The 19,288-nt window shown below is 46.9% G+C and overlaps 1 protein-coding gene across 2 annotated transcripts in view; it reads right to left on the minus strand.

Moving 5' to 3' along the window:
* Positions 1-4,370: 4,370 nt before the first annotated feature.
* Positions 4,371-19,288, minus strand: part of LOC142501958 (solute carrier family 2, facilitated glucose transporter member 3-like) — a 52,559-nt gene continuing 37,641 nt past the window's right edge. For both annotated transcript variants that reach the window (XM_075612592.1, XM_075612593.1), the window contains 3 exons: positions 7,115-7,216; positions 5,777-5,980; positions 4,371-5,428 (listed from right to left, as the gene is read on the minus strand). In XM_075612592.1, the coding sequence (XP_075468707.1) occupies positions 5,219-5,428; positions 5,777-5,980; positions 7,115-7,216 (516 nt within the window). In that variant the 3' untranslated portion in view covers positions 4,371-5,218. The remainder of the gene's footprint in view (positions 5,429-5,776; positions 5,981-7,114; positions 7,217-19,288) is intronic.

Consider the following 19,288-nt stretch of genomic DNA (forward strand, 5'->3'; position numbering starts at 1 on the left):
GCTCAGCCTCCCTAGCTGTATACATTAAGGCGGAGAAGTGCCGGGCTCGAGTGGTTTGTAGGTGCTATAACTCACCCCTACAAACAAAGAGTATCCTGACCAGATACCCCATCTGGTAGACTGGCCGGCGCCCCTGACTTGGGTGTGGGGCTACAGAAATGAGATCCCCAGGGCCCCAGTACGCATGTGCTATCTAGCTGGGGGGCATGGGTTATCAATGTTCCCACGTTAGAGATTGGGTGCAGGTAATTGTTCTCCAATAGCATGCACTCAATAGTAAGTATTGGGCTGAAAATTTATATAAACTGATGTCAGCCCTATATTAATTGTCTTCTTTGATACCAACTGATTGATGCCTGATTGCTGTGGAATTGCTAATCAAGATTCCTGATTACTTCTGCATTCCCCTTCCCTAAGTAAGTGCTATTCCTTGTTTGTTATTTGTGCTATCTGCTGTGTTCACCTATCTAAGGAATAAATTCTTTTATTATATCTCAGTCGTGTTCAGTTCAACCCAGTTATTTGGTGTATATTATATCCTGTCATAAGTTAAAAGAATCCTTGGGCTTCAGAGCAGATAAAATGTATGCACTTATCCATGTTCCAGACTCTTGTGAATATGATGTCAGCTTTAAGAGACCTCACTTACCATCGGCTCTGCTAGCTGATCCAGAGGGGTCTATACCCTGACTATTAGTACCATCAGTCCCCTTTACCCTATTACTATTAGTTGATAGATAGGGTTTAAATACAATTATTAGGTGACTCTGGTGCTGAGTGATGTTGATTTAATTTCTTTTTATTCATGTTATACACTCATTTGGTAATATATGTTTTAAGTAATTCATTAAAAGGTATATTTTAATTTAGTGAAGTGCAGTTAAGTGAATTCTTTTAGGGGTCCAATCATTTTGCACCCCTTCATTTTGCTGATTCATCTGGATAGGAGGCTGAAAAGTGCAAGCCAGACTTTGGCGACATGGCAATGTTAAAACAACATCTGACCAACTCTTTCTTCAGTGGAAGAGAAAAAGGAAACTGTTTTTTACTATGGTCAGCCAACCTTGTGCCATAGAAGTGGTTCAAAAACACAGAAATCACCAGGCGCTCCTGGGGGTGTTCCAGGTATAACACAATAACTGGTAATAAAACCAGCAATTATAATAGCAGAAATAAGAAAGGAAAAATATACAACCAGTGATAAATTGCAGCTCAACCTTCAATGGATCTTCCTTGTTGGTCCTTTACTAATTGTGGTGCCAAGAAGTCAGGGAGCGCAGTACACCAGTGGGGACATGTGGGGAAAGAGCATACACAAATAATAGTGCAACACTGTGTGATAAAACATCGAGCAGCCCGCACCACCATTGGTGGGAAACGATGCAGGCAGCCGATTGGTCTGACGATGTTATAGATGATTCCCGATTGGTCGCGTTTTTTGCATATGTTGTAGCTTACCTATGGCAGGCATCAAAGACTCCTGACGAAGCCGCCAGCAAAATGCAGAAGTGCCCACTCATCGAGTCTTGATTCCTACGCCATTAGGGGCTTGCTGTGTCCGCAGTGTGACGCTGGCACATGGAGCGGAAGACTGAGTGGGAGATCAAAATCCGGAAGTCCTGTGGTGCCCTGCAGTGGAGGAATCGCCGGTGCAGCTTTACCCCCTGCAGCAGTTTATCACTCACAGGTTATCATCTCCCACAACGGACACTGATTGTGTCTTATATACACATTGCCTGAATTTGGGGCTCTCTTGTAAGTCCCCATTCCATTTGTATGCTATATGGTGTCTGCTTGATCAATACATCTGATGTTCTTCTGATTCGTGTAGCATCTTCATTATTTGTTCACTTTTCATGGATCTTTGTTTTTATATGTAGTTTCATGTTAATCATTATTTTATCACACAGTGTTGCACTATTATTTGTGTATGCTCTTTCCCCACATAGAAGTGGTTCAGCCTGACACTTAAGCAATTCTTGTGATGTTCTAAAATGCAACTTGTGCCAGTCCTTGGGTCACGAGGGCAAGTTGTACAAAGATTAAATGTAATTTAATTTAACCTATACGAATTGCTTAGAAGCATGGCATAATATTCAAGAGTATGGGAGCAGGAAGTGGACTTTGAAGACAATGAAGCACTTTATGACCGAGCCCAGAAAGTTGCAGACAGAATATGTCCGGATCCTCTCGCAGATGGGGTTTGTCTGGTTCTGCCTAGGGATGGTGTTTGTCCTGATCCTCCTGGCGATGGAGCTTGTCTTGATCCGTCTGTGGATGGAGTTTGCCCGAATCCACTTACAGAAAAAACAATTATAGATAGTGTAAACATGGCCCAGGGAATGTCAGAAGATCCCTTAGAGGGAACCTCCTCAAATTTACTTCCAGCAGGGAACCGATCTGCAGAAATAGATGATCCTACTATGATGGTAATCCAAGTGGGAAAAAATAAAGAAAAAGACAGAGCGCAGAATTGGGTAAAAACAACACAAAAAAAAAATGAAAAAGGGCACGGTAGGAAGACTTGGAGGGACTCTTCGACATCCTTCAGGTTATGCTGGTAAAGTTCCTCAGGTGCCTGTAAAAAATAGTTTTTCTGCTCTTAGGAAGGATTGGGTTTCAAGAGCTGGAGATCCTGATGATGCAGAGGAACTTTCCTTATCCGAAGAGGAGCATAATATGGACGTTTCCATAGTGACAGACTCGGAAATGATCCCATCTTCTGTGGTCATTAAGAGGTTTGGGTCATTGGGGGATAATGTGGGGAAAAAGAAAAAGTAATATTGTCTTTTTTTGTGTGGCTAAAAATGTTTGTTTATAAATGAATCATTTAAAGGTAGCAGCTATTAATGTGACAGTTAAGGCTCTTATTGAGTTTCAATTAAAAATTTATATTTGGGAAATGTGAAGGTGCTGTTGAGAAGAGAAAGGTTGGAACAAATGCTGAGCTAATATTTATATAGTCTAAGTTCGTACATAATGTGCAGTTTCTGTTTGTAGATTGTTTTATGAAATGTAATGCTGGAAAAAAATTCCTCCTTTTGCTCCATATAACTGTACCCAATAACTCCTTCTATTACTCCATATATGAGAAGGAGTGGCTCAGTGAGTCAAAACACTGACTGGCGCTGAGTTTGAAGCAGGGGAACCTGGCTCCTTGTGACTTTGGGCATGTCACCTTATCTCCCTGTGCCTCAGGCACCAAAAGTATAGATTGTAAGCTCCACGGGGCAGGGACCTGTCTGCAAAATGTCTTTGTAAAGCGCTACGCAAAACTAACAACGATATAAAATAATAATATAATCCCTCCTAATGTTCCGGATTCTCACTTCCACCACCAGTCTAAATTCTTTCAAAACTAAAGCTGTCGCACGTTTTAATCTGGCCTGTAACTGTTATATATGCCTAAAATATATATTATCTCTAACTGTGCATGCTATGTCTTGTATATAATGTACTGTATAACCCATTTCACTCATTGTAACCATGTATTTGTCATTATAACTCGGTGCCCAGGGCATACTTGAAAACGAGAGGTCACTCTCAATGCATTACTTCCTGGTAAAGCATTTTATAATAAATATAACCGTTCCCGATAACTCCTCCTAATACTCCATATAACCGTTCCCTATAACTCCTCCTACTGCTCCATATAACCGTTCCCTATAACTCCTCCTATTGCTCCATATAACCATTCCCTATAACTCCTCCTACTGCTCCATATAACCGTTCCCTATAGCTCCTCCTATTGCCCCATACCTCTTCCATTGCCCAATATAACCCCTTTCTATAACTCTGTGTCCCTTTTCTGTTCTCCCTGTCACCTTTCTGTTGCTCCACATAACTTCTCCCTGAGGAAGACCCCTAGACGAGGGACGAAACGTTGAATTAATAGTGATGTAATTCTGATAAAGCGGATGCAGCCTCTTGCTTCAGCACTGCAGAGAAGATTGGAAAGGATTACGGTCTCTAGCATTATCGCTGTTAGGTCTGCTCTTACAGTGATTTCACAGTGATGTCACAGTGTCGGGTCCCCGTCCCTCCCACAGACGCACTACGAAGAGCTGACTCTTCCTTTTAGTTTATTTACAAATACAAATGAAATAAATAGTTTTAAATCTCTTGGAGACCGGCTGGAGGGACATCCAGGACCCGCACTGAGGTATTAAAGGACTGGACTTGTGATCAATCACAAAATCACAAAACAGACATCTTAACGGTCGCATAATGTGTTGCATGGGTGAGTGCTTTCCTACTTACAGCTGGAATTCAATTTCTTTGAGAAAAAAAAATACCCGTTTTGGAATTGATGCCTATAAATTATTCTCTCTCTCAATATATATATATAGAAATAATTGCGTACAAACGTATTATGCATACATCCCTGTATTTATATTAATACAGTATATATTGTAAGCGCGGTACATGTTTACACACAGAGTAAATCCACTGTCTGTTTCTCCGATCCAATCAGCAGGGATTACCGTGACATGAACATCTTGTTTCATACAGTATCTGATGTCTTGTCCGGCCTGATACTAGTGTGACCGATGTCTAACATACAGTGTGTGACACAGCTTTTGCTAGTGACAACAGTGGCTCAGAATCTGTGTCACTATGAACTGTAGGCCCCACAGGCAGTGAAGGGGTTAATTGCAAAAAGACGATCTGAGTGTGAGCTTCATATTTACTTCTGAGGGTATAAAGTTTACAAATTGGGTGGTACTCCTAATCTATCATCTATTTACCTACCTATCTATCTACCTATCTACCTATCTATCATCTCTCTCGTGTTAAGGCATTTATTGAATGGCAGTTAACGTCGGTGATCGGGTGTGATACACGGCATCAACACTTACTCACTCGCCACATTGGAGGCCTTTAAGGCTCTGTAGGGTGCTGCTGTGTACAGTACCTAGCTGTGAAGAGGTTCTCTGCAGAGCGCTCTGCAGGTGAGGTAGAATTGGGTTATCAGAATGGGAGAGGGACCAGGGCAGTTCCCATGCTGAGAGAGGAAATGTTGCTCTCTGCAATATATATCAAGCCTGGGATCAGCAGAACATCACATCATTATCCCCCTATTGAGACCTGCAGAGTACTGCTCTATTTCCCCCCCCCCTCCCCCCTTTTGTAATGCTCTGCAGATCTATAACAGGAAAGGAGTCAATGATACAATGCTTTGCAGATCAGAGGGGGATGGGAGGCAGACTCTCTTCCCTCATTGCCCCGGCTCTGGGGGGACGTTAATCTCCATCGGCTCCACGCTGTTGCGCTTGGAGCTCGGCAGGAGGTAGTCTGGACCCTGGAAGACCTGGGCTATCTCCTCAAATGTCCGTCCCTTGGTCTCAGGGACCATGAAGAAGGTGAAGACGAAGAATACGATGAGCAGGACCATGAAGATGATGAAGACGTAGGGACCCAATCCACTCTGTGGGGAGAGAGAGAAGGGGGGGGGGGGAGTGTCATCACCAGGGTTCATTCATGCTTTCTTTTAGTATTCTTTTTCTGCTTCCTCTTTACCGCTCTCATCTCTTCTTCTTCTTCTTTCTCACCCCTCTTATTCTGTTATTTTCCCCTCCCGCTCTCCCCCATACCTCTATGCCTCTGTCTCCTTTTCTATCGCTCTCTGTGTCCCCCATACCTCTATCTCCCCATCTCTCTCTCTCCCCACTCCCCTCTTTTTAAACCCTTCCACTTTTCTAATATTCATCACTCGCTCTCTTTCTCCATTTCTCCACTCCTTTTCCCTTTCCCCTCCCTCTCTTTCCCTTCTCACCGCGGCATAGGGGAATAACATCCCCACGAGAAAGTTTGCAGTCCAGTTGGAGCAGCCGGACACGGCCATGGCCACCGGGCGAGGGCCCTGACTGAAGAGTTCAGCCACAATGAACCAGGGGATGGGACCAGGGCCGACCTCAAAGAAAGCCACAAAGCCAAAGATCGCCACGATGCTCACATAACTCCACGCCATGGCTCGCTCCTGGGGGACACAGGAAAGAAAGTGAGTAAGAGAAAGTAGAGAGAGGAACAGAGGGAGGAAGGGGCAAGAGATGGGAGAGAGAATGAGAGGGGGCGACTGAGAGGGAAAGAGGGGAGAGAAGTAGAGATGGATAAAGAGAGGGAGAAAGAGAGAAAAAGATGGGGTGAGAGGGATTGGAGAGGACGAGGAATTGAGAGAAGGGGGAAAGGGAAGAGAGATAAGACAGTGGTGGGGCACCAGGACAATGGTCCTGTGCCTGGCTGTGAAGGACGACCCATCCGGTAGAACCTGGAATTTGGGCCCAACTGGAAATCGGATGCAACTTACTGCATCTGGTCCCCTTGCTTTGCTGGGTCCAGCAAGCAGAACAGGTAGGACCCACGGTCAGGAAGCCCCCAGCACTTATCGCCACCACCCCACCCCCTATGCTCAACAAGTACTCAACACCGCCACTGCTCTCTGCTCAACATCCCCGGTCCCAGGTGTACACTTGTGTCATGGGCACTGAGAATGTGGGTGGCAGGCCTGAGGGAAGAGAGCCCAAAGCTCATGTAACAGGGCGAGAAAGGAGAGAGGGGAATAAAGGGAGAAAGAAGGGCGGGAGGGGGTGAGAGAAGAGAGAGGGTAAAAGAGGGGCCAAATGTGTGTGTTCAGATGGCTAATTCTGTACCCCAATTACACAGAGCAAATATAAACTTTACTTTTTAATCAAAGGTATTGATATACAAAAAAAGAATATGTATCTCTCTCTGCTCTTCAATGGATAGTAACAGAAGTTTGTTACATTCCTTCCTCATCATCCATGTTTTTATTTATTTACTGTAATTACAGTCTCCTCAGCTGCTCTCTCGCACTTTCTGGGTTTTGCCATCAACTGCCCATCTCCCCATTAAAATTCCAACTGTCACTTTCTGCTGCCAACTGTCGTAGACCCTCTCACTAGCAGCTCCTCTGCAGGTTTCATGAACTCATATAAAAAGGGGGAAAGAGAGAGCGAGCGAGAGAGAGGAGGGAAAGAGAGAAGAAAGACAGCCAAGATGGGGGTGAGGAAGAAAGGCTAAGAGAAAAGGAGACAGAGAAAGAAAGTGGTGGAGAAGAAGAACTGCAGAAGTAGGAGCGGAGCTGTGGTCTCACATTGAGATTGAGGGCGATAGTCATTATGAGGGCGCAGACGGCCATCCCTCCAAGACCAGTGAGGTGTAGAGTCCTGCGCCCGGTGCGTTCCACCAGGAACAGCTGGAAGTGAAACAGCGACCCTATGAGTATCTATTCAGGTATATACAGTACATGTACACCTCCCACTGTGACACATATACACCCCATACTGTGACACATATACAACGCATACACAACCCAAACTGTGACACAGCATATACACCCCCAAATACACCACATATACAGCCTATATACACCCTGATAATATCATACATATACACCTCATATGCACCCTTTATACACTCCATATACACCTTGACACTATCACACATATACAATGAATATACATCCCACACAGCCACACATGATATACATCCCATATGCACCCATCATTGTCACACATATATACTGCATATACACTTGTCACACCTATACACCACGACAGTCACACACATACTTAGACATTGTCACACATATAAACCCAAACACTGTCACACATATATACACCCGACACTGTCACATATATATACACCCTCACAATGCCAGATATATACACTCTGACAATGTCACGCATATTTCCCCCTGACACTGTTACACATATGCAACCCAACTCTGCCACACATATACACCCGACACTGTCACACTTTACACCGCATATACCCCACAATAGTCCAACACACACATACACACGGTCATACATATAACACAACACAGACACACATATACACCACAACAGAGTCACACATGTACACCACAACATACACACTCAGACACTGTCACGCATATATACACGCCCACACTGTCACACATATACACACAGACACTGTCACACATATATACACCATCACAATGCCAGACATATACTGAACACTAGGAGTGTGACAATGTCAGATATATACACTCTGACAATGTCACACATATTTCTCCCTGACACTGTTACACATATGCAACCCAACTCTGCCACACATATTGTAAGGATCCGCGCTGCGAGCATACCCGCTGCCAGCGCCTCCTTGCCTAAATTACATGCCGCCCAGGCTCCCCGGCAGCGTACTCGCTCCTTGCGGCTCCCTCTCCCGCTGCCCCCACACTTCCGGGTCGCACGCGTCACCCCTACGGGTGTGTGCGGACCCAGGCTGCCATTTACTGGCGCCGGGCACCTGACTCCGCCCCCGATGACGCGGCGCACACTCCACGCGCTTCCCTGCCTCTTCCCCGTCAGGTCCGCCCCCCAGGCCCTTCTCTCCCATCAGGCTCTTCCCCCGGGTCGCTCCTCCCCTTGCTGTGACAGGCCCCAGCTACCCAGACACCTTTCCCCTATCAGGTCCTCCCCCAGGCCGCTCCTCCATTCCTCCCCTTGCTCCGATAGGAGGGAAGTGTTTGGGAAGCTGGGGCCTATCAGGTCTTTCCTCAGACCACTCCTCCGTTCATCCCCTTCCTCTGATAGGTCCCAACCCCCTATTTAGTCTCCCCTCACCATTACCTCCTTGCTCTGCATAGATTCTGTACCTTGGTGCTGTCTGCTGTTGCCTGGCCCCTTTTGTCTTTCAGTCCCTGTCCCTGTTCCTGGATATTCTGCTGACCTCCCTGGATTTTGACCTTTGGTTTTGGACTTCGTTTATGCTGCTCTCTAGTTCCCTTGGACTTGGCGTTGGACTCTTTACCATGCAGACTTCTATATCCCTTGGACACGGCTTACGGACAATCTACTTTGCTGCTCTCTCCACTCCACGACCGAGGCTCACGGACACTCAACTACGCTGCTCTCTCCATTCCACGACCATTGGCTTACGGATTATACCTACCACCTGTCAGGAATCGGCGTTCTCCGCGCTCCCCACACACAGCACTCACTACCCTCGGCGATTCCTCTGCTCAGCGCCAGGCGCGCCACGCCCTCCCGCGCGCACACCTGCACCATCCACTGGCTCGGTCCACACGCGTACACGCGTTACGGAGCGTGCTTATTCTGCACACTCTTCTTCCCGTCCCCCGGACCTCAGGCTCCGCCCCCGCACGCCGCACGGGCATACTCAGGTTACCAACAAGTCTCACCTGGCTTGTTATGCCAGCACCAATCTGCAGTGTCTCCCTGTGGCACTTCCTGTCCCGCCTCCGTTCCTAATTGGACCTTCCTGCTTTATCTAGCTCCTCTCTGCTCTCAGTCTTTGCTCGACATAGTCTCTGCATGGAAGTACTTCAGGATTCTCTTAGGGTTTTCACAGGTTCTGACACGGTTCGTACGACTACCCCCTCTGGCTCTCGATCTCGGCACTCCTTGGACAACGCTCACTCTGATACCCCTCGAACCCGGCTTGGACTACAACCTATCTCCACTCTCCACTCCTTAACCTCGGCAAGGCATTCTTCACTCTATCTCTTCAACCAGTACCGGCATGTATTGTCTACATTACTACACCTGGCCTGGCAACACTTTATAACACACTCCGGACACGCTCCCTTTGCTGCGGGTGCGTGTATTACCACTTCCCCCTTCAGCTCAGGGGACGGGTCTGGTCTGCGGGCAGCACCGGCGTAACACCACCACTGGAGTTGGCAAGTACGGTACTCTTTCTATTGTTGTTACCCGGACCATCTACGCTACTTCCACACTCCGGCCGTGCCCCCGCTTACTGTTAGGTGTGTGGTATTATCCCTTTCCACCTCAGTCCCGGGGTCTCGTCTGGCTTGTGGGCAGGCCGAGTGTTACATTATGCAGAGCCCAACAGACCCAGACCCCCCTGAGGTGGAAGATACCCTAACCACCATCTCCAAACACTTTACCTTTTTGGACAACCAGGTTACTGCACTTAACCAACAGGTTGCTACCCTAACCTCTCAGATTCTTCAGCTTAATGTCTCCAGCTCCGTTATCCCTCCCACTGTCTCCCGTGAAGGAACGGGCCCTTCGGAGTTACGTATCCCTTCGCCTAATAAATATGCGGGGGACCCACTTGGATGCCGTGGTTTTTTAAACCAGTGCGAGATACACTTTGAACTGTCACGCTCTCGCTTCCCCACGGATCATACCAAAGTAGCTTATGTTTTCTCCCTTCTTACTGGGGAAGCCCTGGCCTGGGCTTCACCTATCTGGGAGCTGAAGCCTGAACACACCTACAGATATATACACATAACTGTCGCACATGTAAACCACAACACAGTTACACATATACACCACACCACATACACCCGACACTGTTACACATAGACTCATATAGAGCCAACACTGCTACACATAGGGGCCTATTCACAAAGCTGTGATAAAATCAGTGCAATATCACCTGACTTTGGGGCCTATGCACTAAGCAGCGATAAGCCACTTATTGCCACCTTATCACCAAAAAAGCCTACTGCTATTAAGTAAGCCACGATAAGTCGGCGATAAGAGAGCTTTTCTGCAAAAAAATTGCAGAGAAAAAACAAAATCGCCAAACGCGCGCCGATAAGCCACTTATTGCCAGGTTTTCAAACTCGTGCTATTCTAGTAGCCCTGATTAGCTTATCGAGGCTTATCACGGCTGTAGAACAGAGATTTCCTCTCCAAATCATCTCGCCAGGAAAAGTTGTCAAGAGGGTGGTGAGAAGCAGCCGATAAGCGGCGAGACGGGACTTAGAAAAATAATGCATTTTTCCTGCATCGGATTGATGCTGGGAGTCTCCGGAGCTGATATCCATTAGTATCAGCACCGGAGACTCCCGGCATCAATCCGATGCAATAAAAATGCATTTACAGTCATCTTTATTACCTTAGAGGCTAACCGCAAAGGCAATGAAGGGGTTAAGGAAAAACAGCAGCTTTATTTGGGGGCAAAGGGGGTGAATGAAGCAGGAACTTGGCCCTTCATTCACCCCCTCTGCCCCCAGTAAACATTACAATATGTACTAACCCCCAATACAGAACCCACCCCCAGTGCCCCAAAATAAAAAAATCATTTATTTTTTGATACACAGGATTAATACCAGAGGCCGGTGGGGATCCCCGGGTGGTCCCTGCGGGTGTCCGGGGGCCCCCAGATTGTCCCCGCGGGTCTCCGAGGGCCCCAGGGAGGTCCCGGGTGGTCCCCGCGGGTGTCTGGGTGCCCTCGGGTCGTTCTCACGGGTGTCTAGGGGCCCTCGGGTGGTTCCCACATGTGTCTGAGGGGCCTCGGGTGGTACCCATTGGTGTCTGGGGATCCTCGGGTGGTCCCCGCTGGGCTACAGTACCAATCCTGTATCAAAAAATACAATTTGGCATACATTGCAATAAATACACCTTCCCCCAACATATACAGTACAGGGATGCCCCGCATTAACGTACGCAATGGGACCGGAGCATGTATTTAAAGCGAAAATGTACTTAAAGTGAAGCAATACCTTTTTCCCACTTATCGAAGCATGTACTGCACTGCAATCATCATATACGTGCATAACTGATGTAAATAACGCATTTGTAACAGGCTCTATAGTCTCACCCCTTGCGCACAGCTACTGTACAGGTAGGGAGCCGGTATTGCTGTTCAGGACGTGCCGACAGGCGCACGCGTGAGCTGCTGTTTGCCTACTGGGCGATATGTCCTTACTCGCAATGGTAATTAAAGTGAGTGTCCTTAAACCGGGGTATGCCTGTACAGTAATGGGCAAAATAACTATTATCCAGATATGGATAATTGTTCCTTTGCCCATTATTAAATCAAACATTAGCCAGGCATCAGAAATAAACGAAATAAATTTTTCTACTTACACCTGCCATCATGAAGAATGTCCTCATCAGCATACTGCAGGTCCATGCCCTCCAATGCCAGCAAGAATACTGTGACAGAGTCACTAACTCAGTAGGCTGGAATAGTGAATGGAGAGACGCTGCAGCCAGTTCACAGAGTGTTAATCTCCTCAGACAGAAAGAAGCACACCTGCAGCCTAATTAAGCAGGAGGCCTGAGAGACTGCAGGTTTAAAAGCAGGAAGTGACACACACACAGGGAGCTTGTTTTTCCACAGGAAGGTGGAGAGAACTCTCCCGGCTGGGAAGCCGTTGCTGTTGATCTGGTCCCCCAGTCCTGCGAGGAGCTAGGCTGCTGGGACCAGCTGGAACCCCAACCCAGGATAAAGATACAGATTGCTGCGAAGAGCTTGTTTTTCCAAAGGAAGGTGGAGAGAACTCTCCCGGCTGGGAAGCCGTTGCTGTTGCTCTGGTCCCCAGTCCTGCGAGGAGCTAGGCTGCTGGGACCAGCTGGGACCCCAACCCAGGATAAAGATACAGATTGCAGCGAGGCTGGACACAGCCTGCTCCCTGGAACCGTGTTCCTGTTTGCTGCTGGAGCTGCTATAAGATAAGACTTTATTCTTATACGTATCGGTTAACCTTTGTGTAGCATGTTTTGGGCATGACCAGATTAGCTGGCTGTCCTGTTAGTAAGGGCTCAAGAAGTGAGTTAGTGTCCCTAACGGGACTAGGATTTAATTTTCAAGAAAGTAGTTTCTTAAAGGGACAGTGCACCCGTACTTATTTTGGTTGTGGCTAATAAACCACTAGTGTTTAAAGTTTCCCATCGTGTCTAGCGTCTTACTGACCCCGCCGCGAGGCTGTCCTGCCACAGGTGGTGTCAGAAGTGGGATGCTACGCCTCTGGGGGTCAGTAGATGAAGATGTGTTGAGACACTGAACTCAAGCGGAAAAAAAAAATGATTTTTGCTGAAGCATGGAAGTTACAGCTAGCAAGCGCTGAGTGTAAATTTTGCCCCGTCGGGTATGAAAGTATTGCTGTGTAAAGCTAATGCCTTTTGCTGAAGTGAGTGAATTTGCAGATAGCAAGTGCTGTGAGGTAAAGTTTGCCCTGTCTGGTAAAAAAGAAAGTGAAATTGGATTTTTGCAAAGAAGTTGCCCTAAGAAGAACCCAGAAGGTTCAAATATTGTAAAGCAAGTACAACTTACGTGTGTTGTGCAAAGTCTGCCTCGTCGGGTGTGAAAAAAAACGGGGTTTTAAAATGGCCGCCGTCATTTGTCAGTTTTGCAATGTACATAACCATACAAAACAGTGTCCCTTCAGGCCATATGATGATTATGATGACGATGCATATGTGGCCCCGAGAAGAGAGACGTACCCGCAAATGAAAGCTGCAAAAGTGTCCAGCGTGTGTGTGCCCAGTACCACTGATGTCTCTGGAACTAATAAAACAAAGAGAAAGAAGAAAAATAAAAATATTTTTCAAGTCACAGAGGAAGTTACCAAACCACTTGAGCCTGCGATATCAGGACAACAGGCGTCAGCAAGCCACCGAGATGTGCTGCAGATCGGAGTGATGGGCAGAATTGTCACAGGAACAGTGGCAAAGGAAAAGGAGGAGCAAAGGGAAGCTGAATCCTTGATCCAGGGAAAAGAGGCCTTAATTTCTGCACTCCAAACTGCCCACCGTGATTATGATGCCTTGCAGGAGCAATTGAATAGGGAGCGAGAAGCGAACGCCGAGGTAAAGAGGTGTATACTCCCAGCTATACTTGAGTATGAGGAGTTAAAGAAAACAGAGCGTCTCTTACGGAGTGAGTTGGAGGAGCTGAAGACAAGCTTGGATAAGGCCAACACCGCAATTGCTAACATGGAATCAGAGAGAACAAGTCCTAACTGGAGACTATGCTATGAGATGTCCCAGAGAGATGTGCAAAACTTCATCAAAGACTTAGAAGTTTCTCACCAAGAAGCTAGCACACTCAAAACAGAGCTGGAGCTCTCACGCCAGGAGGGCCACACTCTAAACACAGAGCTGGGTATGTTGAAGGAAACCCATGAGAATGCCCTGAGGGATATAGAGACTGTGAAAATGGAGAATATAAACCTGAAGGAAGAGGTTTTAAACCTGACTGGTCAGGTCAGTGATGGGACTGAGAAGCTTCACCAAGCGCAGAAAGTGAAGACGCAATTGGCGCAAGGAAAAAATGAAGTACAGGCTGCTCTGCAGAATGCAGAGAAAATGCTGGAAAAAGAATGCCTCGCCCTGGAGCAGCTGAAGATCACGTTGAGCGCCACAAGAGCATCGCTGGAGGCGGAGCTTAGAAGCCAGGTGACTCTGTGTGAGAGGGAACATGAGAAGGTCCAAAGACTGGAGCAAGAGCTGGAGAAGCAGAGAGGCAACTCCATCTCCATGAGTCAGTATGCCAAGGAGAAAGAAGCCTGGAAGACAGAAGCAACAGCGATACTGGCGACAAGAACTGCAGAGCTCAAAAAGATGGAGGAGGCGTTGATGCAAACCCAGAGTAAGCACCGGGAAGAGGTGAAGGCCCCGAGAGGGGACTGGCAGCATCAGATTGAAGAGCTGCAAACGCAGATGGCTGAGCACGAGATGCAGCGCGCCAAGACGGAGGAGGTGTCCGTCCGTCAAGTGGCTTGCCTGACATTGCGCTATGAAATCGAGATGGCTGATACCCACAGGCTGCTGGACGACACGGCTAATGAGAGGGACCGACTGCAGCTGGAGCTGGACAAGGTCTGGGAGGAGCACAGGCAATTGCAGGTCAGAAATAGAGGAAAAGAAACAGATTTAAGCCTTGCGCTGAACCTGCTAAGAGATGTGGAGTCGCGACTCAACGCCAAAGAGGATGAACTGGCAGCGGCACTGAGTGAAAAAAGATATGCAGAAGGACAGCTTCATGACCTGAGGAAGGACCTGGAGTCTGAGCGTGCTGGCCGCAAGTTGGCGGAGAAACAAAAGCGTGACCTGGACGAGATACTCGTGGCCCTAAAGACTGAGCATGTGGCTATGTTGGACACCGCTCAGTTGGAAAATAAGATGAGAAAGACATCACAGGTTATCCAGCAACACTCCCAACGGAGTAAATTAAAGGGACAAGAAAGAAAGGCCCAAGCCTACGAGTCTGCCGACGGTAATAGAGCGGCATCATGGGGTGCACTTAGGGTTGATAAGACCCCCATCCAAATTGAAGTTATAAAGATAAAAGGTGAAAACCAACACTAAAAATACGCTGATGGAGAAAGGTCCAGAAGCCATCACCACTGAAGCGGAGTTACTGTCTTCACAAGAGAAGGCTAAGCTTCAAGGTAGCCCTCTAAGGAAGCTTTTCACTGGATCTGGTTTAAAGAAGCTTTCAGGCAAGAAGCATAAAGGAAAGAAGGAAGAAGAGACAAAGGCAGAGTATGTGACAGAACAAGTACCTGTCTCATTGGAGTCTCGTGATCCTGCAGAGGTAGATGGAGGAGACAGTTCGCCCTCTTCTCCTGATGAGTCTATAGAGACCTCTCCTACAGAAAATGTAATGGGAGACACAGCACAGACTGTTGAAACAGAAGGTGAAGGGGCCACTTCTGATGGAGAAAGAAAGAAGGAAGGCATTACACCATGGGCCTCTTTTAAAAAAATGGTCACCCCTAAAAAGCGTGCAAAGCTGCCTTCTGAAAGTGACAAAGAAGATGAGGTTGAAAAAGCAAAGAGTGCTACCATGTCCTCTACTGGTAGTGCTGGTTCTGTTGAAAATCAAGAGGAAGCTAAAGAAAATGGTGAGGAACAAAATCTGGAAAAGAGCCTGGAAGATAAGAAAAAGGTTGACAACTCTGTATCATGGGAAGCTTTAATCTGTGTGGGTTCTTCTAAGAAAAGGGCCAGGAAGACTTCTGATTCAGACGAAGAAGTACAAAAAACCTTTGAGGAAGGTCAAAACACAGAGGGAGAAGCAGGACAAGTACTGGTGAGTGAATGCTATGAGCTAACTGAGGTCTTGGCTCTTCTACAGGGTAAGGGAGACTCTGAGCCCAAGAGGAAGAAGGCAGAGATAGCTGATAGACAGCAGGAGGCTTGGGGACATTTGCAAAAGGGGACACAACAAAGGCGGAGCTTCAACCCTAGACTCAGGACAGCACAAGAGAAAGAGGTAGAGAAGGATGAGTGTTCAGGCCCAGATGGCCTGGTAATTACCCAAAAAAGAAAATGCCTAAATTGGAAGGCTAGAAAAAAAAAGGGGGAGGGAAGGGCCGACGTCAGACATTTTCGCCAAAAATGCTGGTGCACGGGAATGGTGCACGGGCCGCTCCACAGGACAATGTTTCGCTGCGGAGAGGGATATGTGACAGAGTCACTAACTCAGTAGGCTGGAATAGTGAATGGAGAGACGCTGCAGCCAGTTCACAGAGTGTTAATCTCCTCAGACAGAAAGAAGCACACCAGCAGCCTAATTAAGCAGGAGGCCTGAGAGACTGCAGGTTTAAAAGCAGGAAGTGACACACACACAGGGAGCTTGTTTTTCCACAGGAAGGTGGAGAGAACTCTCCCGGCTGGGAAGCCGTTGCTGTTGATCTGGTCCCCCAGTCCTGCGAGGAGCTAGGCTGCTGGGACCAGCTGGGACCCCAACCCAGGATAAAGATACAGATTGCTGCGAAGAGCTTGTTTTTCCAAAGGAAGGTGGAGAGAACTCTCCCGGCTGGGAAGCCGTTGCTGTTGCTCTGGTCCCCAGTCCTGCGAGGAGCTAGGCTGCTGGGACCAGCTGGGACCCCAACCCAGGATAAAGATACAGATTGCTGCAAGGCTGGACACAGCCTGCTCCCTGGAACCGTGTTCCTGTTTGCTGCTGGAGCTGCTTCTTAAAGGGACAGTGCACCCGTACTTATTTTGGTTGTGGCTAATAAACCACTAGTGTTTAAAGTTTCCCATCGTGTCTAGCGTCTTACTGACCCCGCCGCGAGGCCGTCCTGCCACAATACATACAAAAATACAATCTTATGGCCCCTAACCACTTAATCACCTTAGCGGTCAATTCAAACAAGGAGCCAACAAAAGATTTTTTTTTATTGTATTTCTTTCTTTTAATGTTTTTTTTATTGCCCATTGACTGCTAATGTATTAATCTGTGGCCGTTTAGAGTACAGATAAATACCGTGATAGCCAATGCATTTTTTGGCAAATGATTGGTTTCTATTGACTGTTATTTTTTCTATTTATCTTAATTGTTTGGATTAAATATTGTGTAATTTATAGGGCTTGTTTTTATGTATTTTTTTGATTGATTAGCGTTTTTAATTAATTATTTTGTTGGCTCCTTGTTTGAATTGATGTGTTGGCTGGGGGTTTTATTAATTAATTGCGCTGTTGGTTACTAGTTAAAATTATTTAATTGTTTTGTTGGTTAGTGCTTTTATTAATTGAATTTGTTGGCTAGTGCTTTTATTTATTGAATTGTGGTGTTTAGGTGCTCGTGTATGTTTTATTATTGTGTATTTTGGGCCTATGTGTATTTTTATTAGGGTGACCTTTGACTGCTATATTGGTTTATCATACCCATATTAAATGGGTATGAGGTACCACTATGCCAATCAATGGGTACAGGGTGGGTATAGTGGGTCCGGGGTCGGTGGTTAGGCCTCCCCGGTGAGTAGCGGGGGATGGTGGGTTAACCCCTTAATTACTATAACAGTTAACTGCTAAGGTGATTAAGGAGTTAGGGGCCATTAGATTGTATTTTTGTATGTATTCTTGCTGGCATTGGAGGACATGGCCCTACAGTATGCTGATGAGGATGCCCTTCATGATGGCAGGGGTAAGTAGAAAGGTTTATTTACTTTATTTCTGCTGCCTGGATAATGTTTGATTTAATAATGGACAAATGAGCAATTATCCATATCTGGATAATAGTTATTTGCCCATTACTGTACTGTATGTGTTGGGGGGGAGGTGTATTTAGTGCAATGTATGCCAAATTTTAGTTTTTGATACAGGATTGGTACCACGCGAGGACCACCAGACACCCATGGGGACAACCCGAGGACCCCCGGACACCCACAGGGAGTACCCGAGGACCCCGAACACCCACGGAGAACATCCGCGGGGACCCCAGACACCCATGGGAACCACCCAAGGACCCCCAGACACCCGCGGGGACCACATGGAGGCCCACAGACAACCACGGGAATCACCTGGGGACCCGTTGGGGCCACCGGACACCCATGGTAACCCCTGCCGGCCTCTGGTATCAATACTGTGTATAAAAATATAAACAGGAAAGGGTAAGGATCGGTGGTCCATCCGCTCCGTGGAAAAAGGTAAGAACTCACCAGCATAGAGGTTAAAAATGCTTCTTTATTAAACTACATAAAAAACAAAAAACTAACAGCATAAACTACTCTCCCACGCGTTTCACGCCTACTATGGCGCTTTTTCAAGGAGCTATTGGATAATTACAGTCCTATAACCCATACGTTCCGGTGTCAACTCCATAAAGTATTGATTTTATTGATTTTGCCCTCCAAGGCACTATTGACTTATACTCTTGGAGCTCATACACGGTTGTTGTTTCCAGTATAAAAATATAAAATCTGTTTTTATGTGGGGACACGGGGTGGATGGGTTGTGTATTGGTGTTTAGTACATATTGTAATGTTTATTGGGGCAGAGGGAGGGAGTGAAGGGTTACGTACCCGCTTCTGTCACCCCCTATGCCCTCAATAAAGCTGCTATTGTGCCTTAACCCTTTCATTGCCTTAACGGCTATCCGCTAAGGTAATGAAGCTGCTTTAATGTAATTTGTATTCATAGTGTACGGGAGCAGGGGGTCTCCTGAGCTGAATCGCATTGATTTCAGCCTCGGGGACCCCTGCTTCCCGAGTTACAGGCCAAGATAGGGGGTGCCGGTATCTCCTTCATTATTTAAATCCCCCGGTCACGTAATGCGGACGATTTAAAAATGGTGGCAAGACTGGCACCCGATGCCCCATACCAGGGCCTGTAACTAGGGAAGCAGGGGGTCGCTTGAGGCGGAAATCAAAGCGGTTCAGCTCAGGAGACCCTCTGCTCCCGCACACTACAGTATTAATAAAAATTAAATTAAATGAGCTTCATTACCATAGCAGATAGCCTCTATGGTAACAAATGTGTAACATTTTTAATCATGGTTTTAATACTAGTGTATTAGTATATTGTAGCAGGGTCTCTCCAGAGCAGAACCTTGTTGATTTGAGGTCCAGGGACCCCCTGCTTCCCTTGATACAGGCCTCATTATGGGGTGCCGGTATCTCCTATACATTTAAATGTCCCGCCTACAGTGACCGTAGGACTCAAATTCATGGGAGATACCCCCACCCCATAATAGTGGCTGTATCTCGGGAAGCAGGTGGTACCCGGACCTAAAATCAACGTGGTTCTGCTCCGGAGACCCCCTGCTACAATACACTAGTAATAAA

This window comes from Ascaphus truei, chromosome 8 (assembly GCF_040206685.1).
Source record: "Ascaphus truei isolate aAscTru1 chromosome 8, aAscTru1.hap1, whole genome shotgun sequence".
In the NCBI taxonomy this organism is placed as follows: domain Eukaryota; kingdom Metazoa; phylum Chordata; class Amphibia; order Anura; family Ascaphidae; genus Ascaphus; species Ascaphus truei.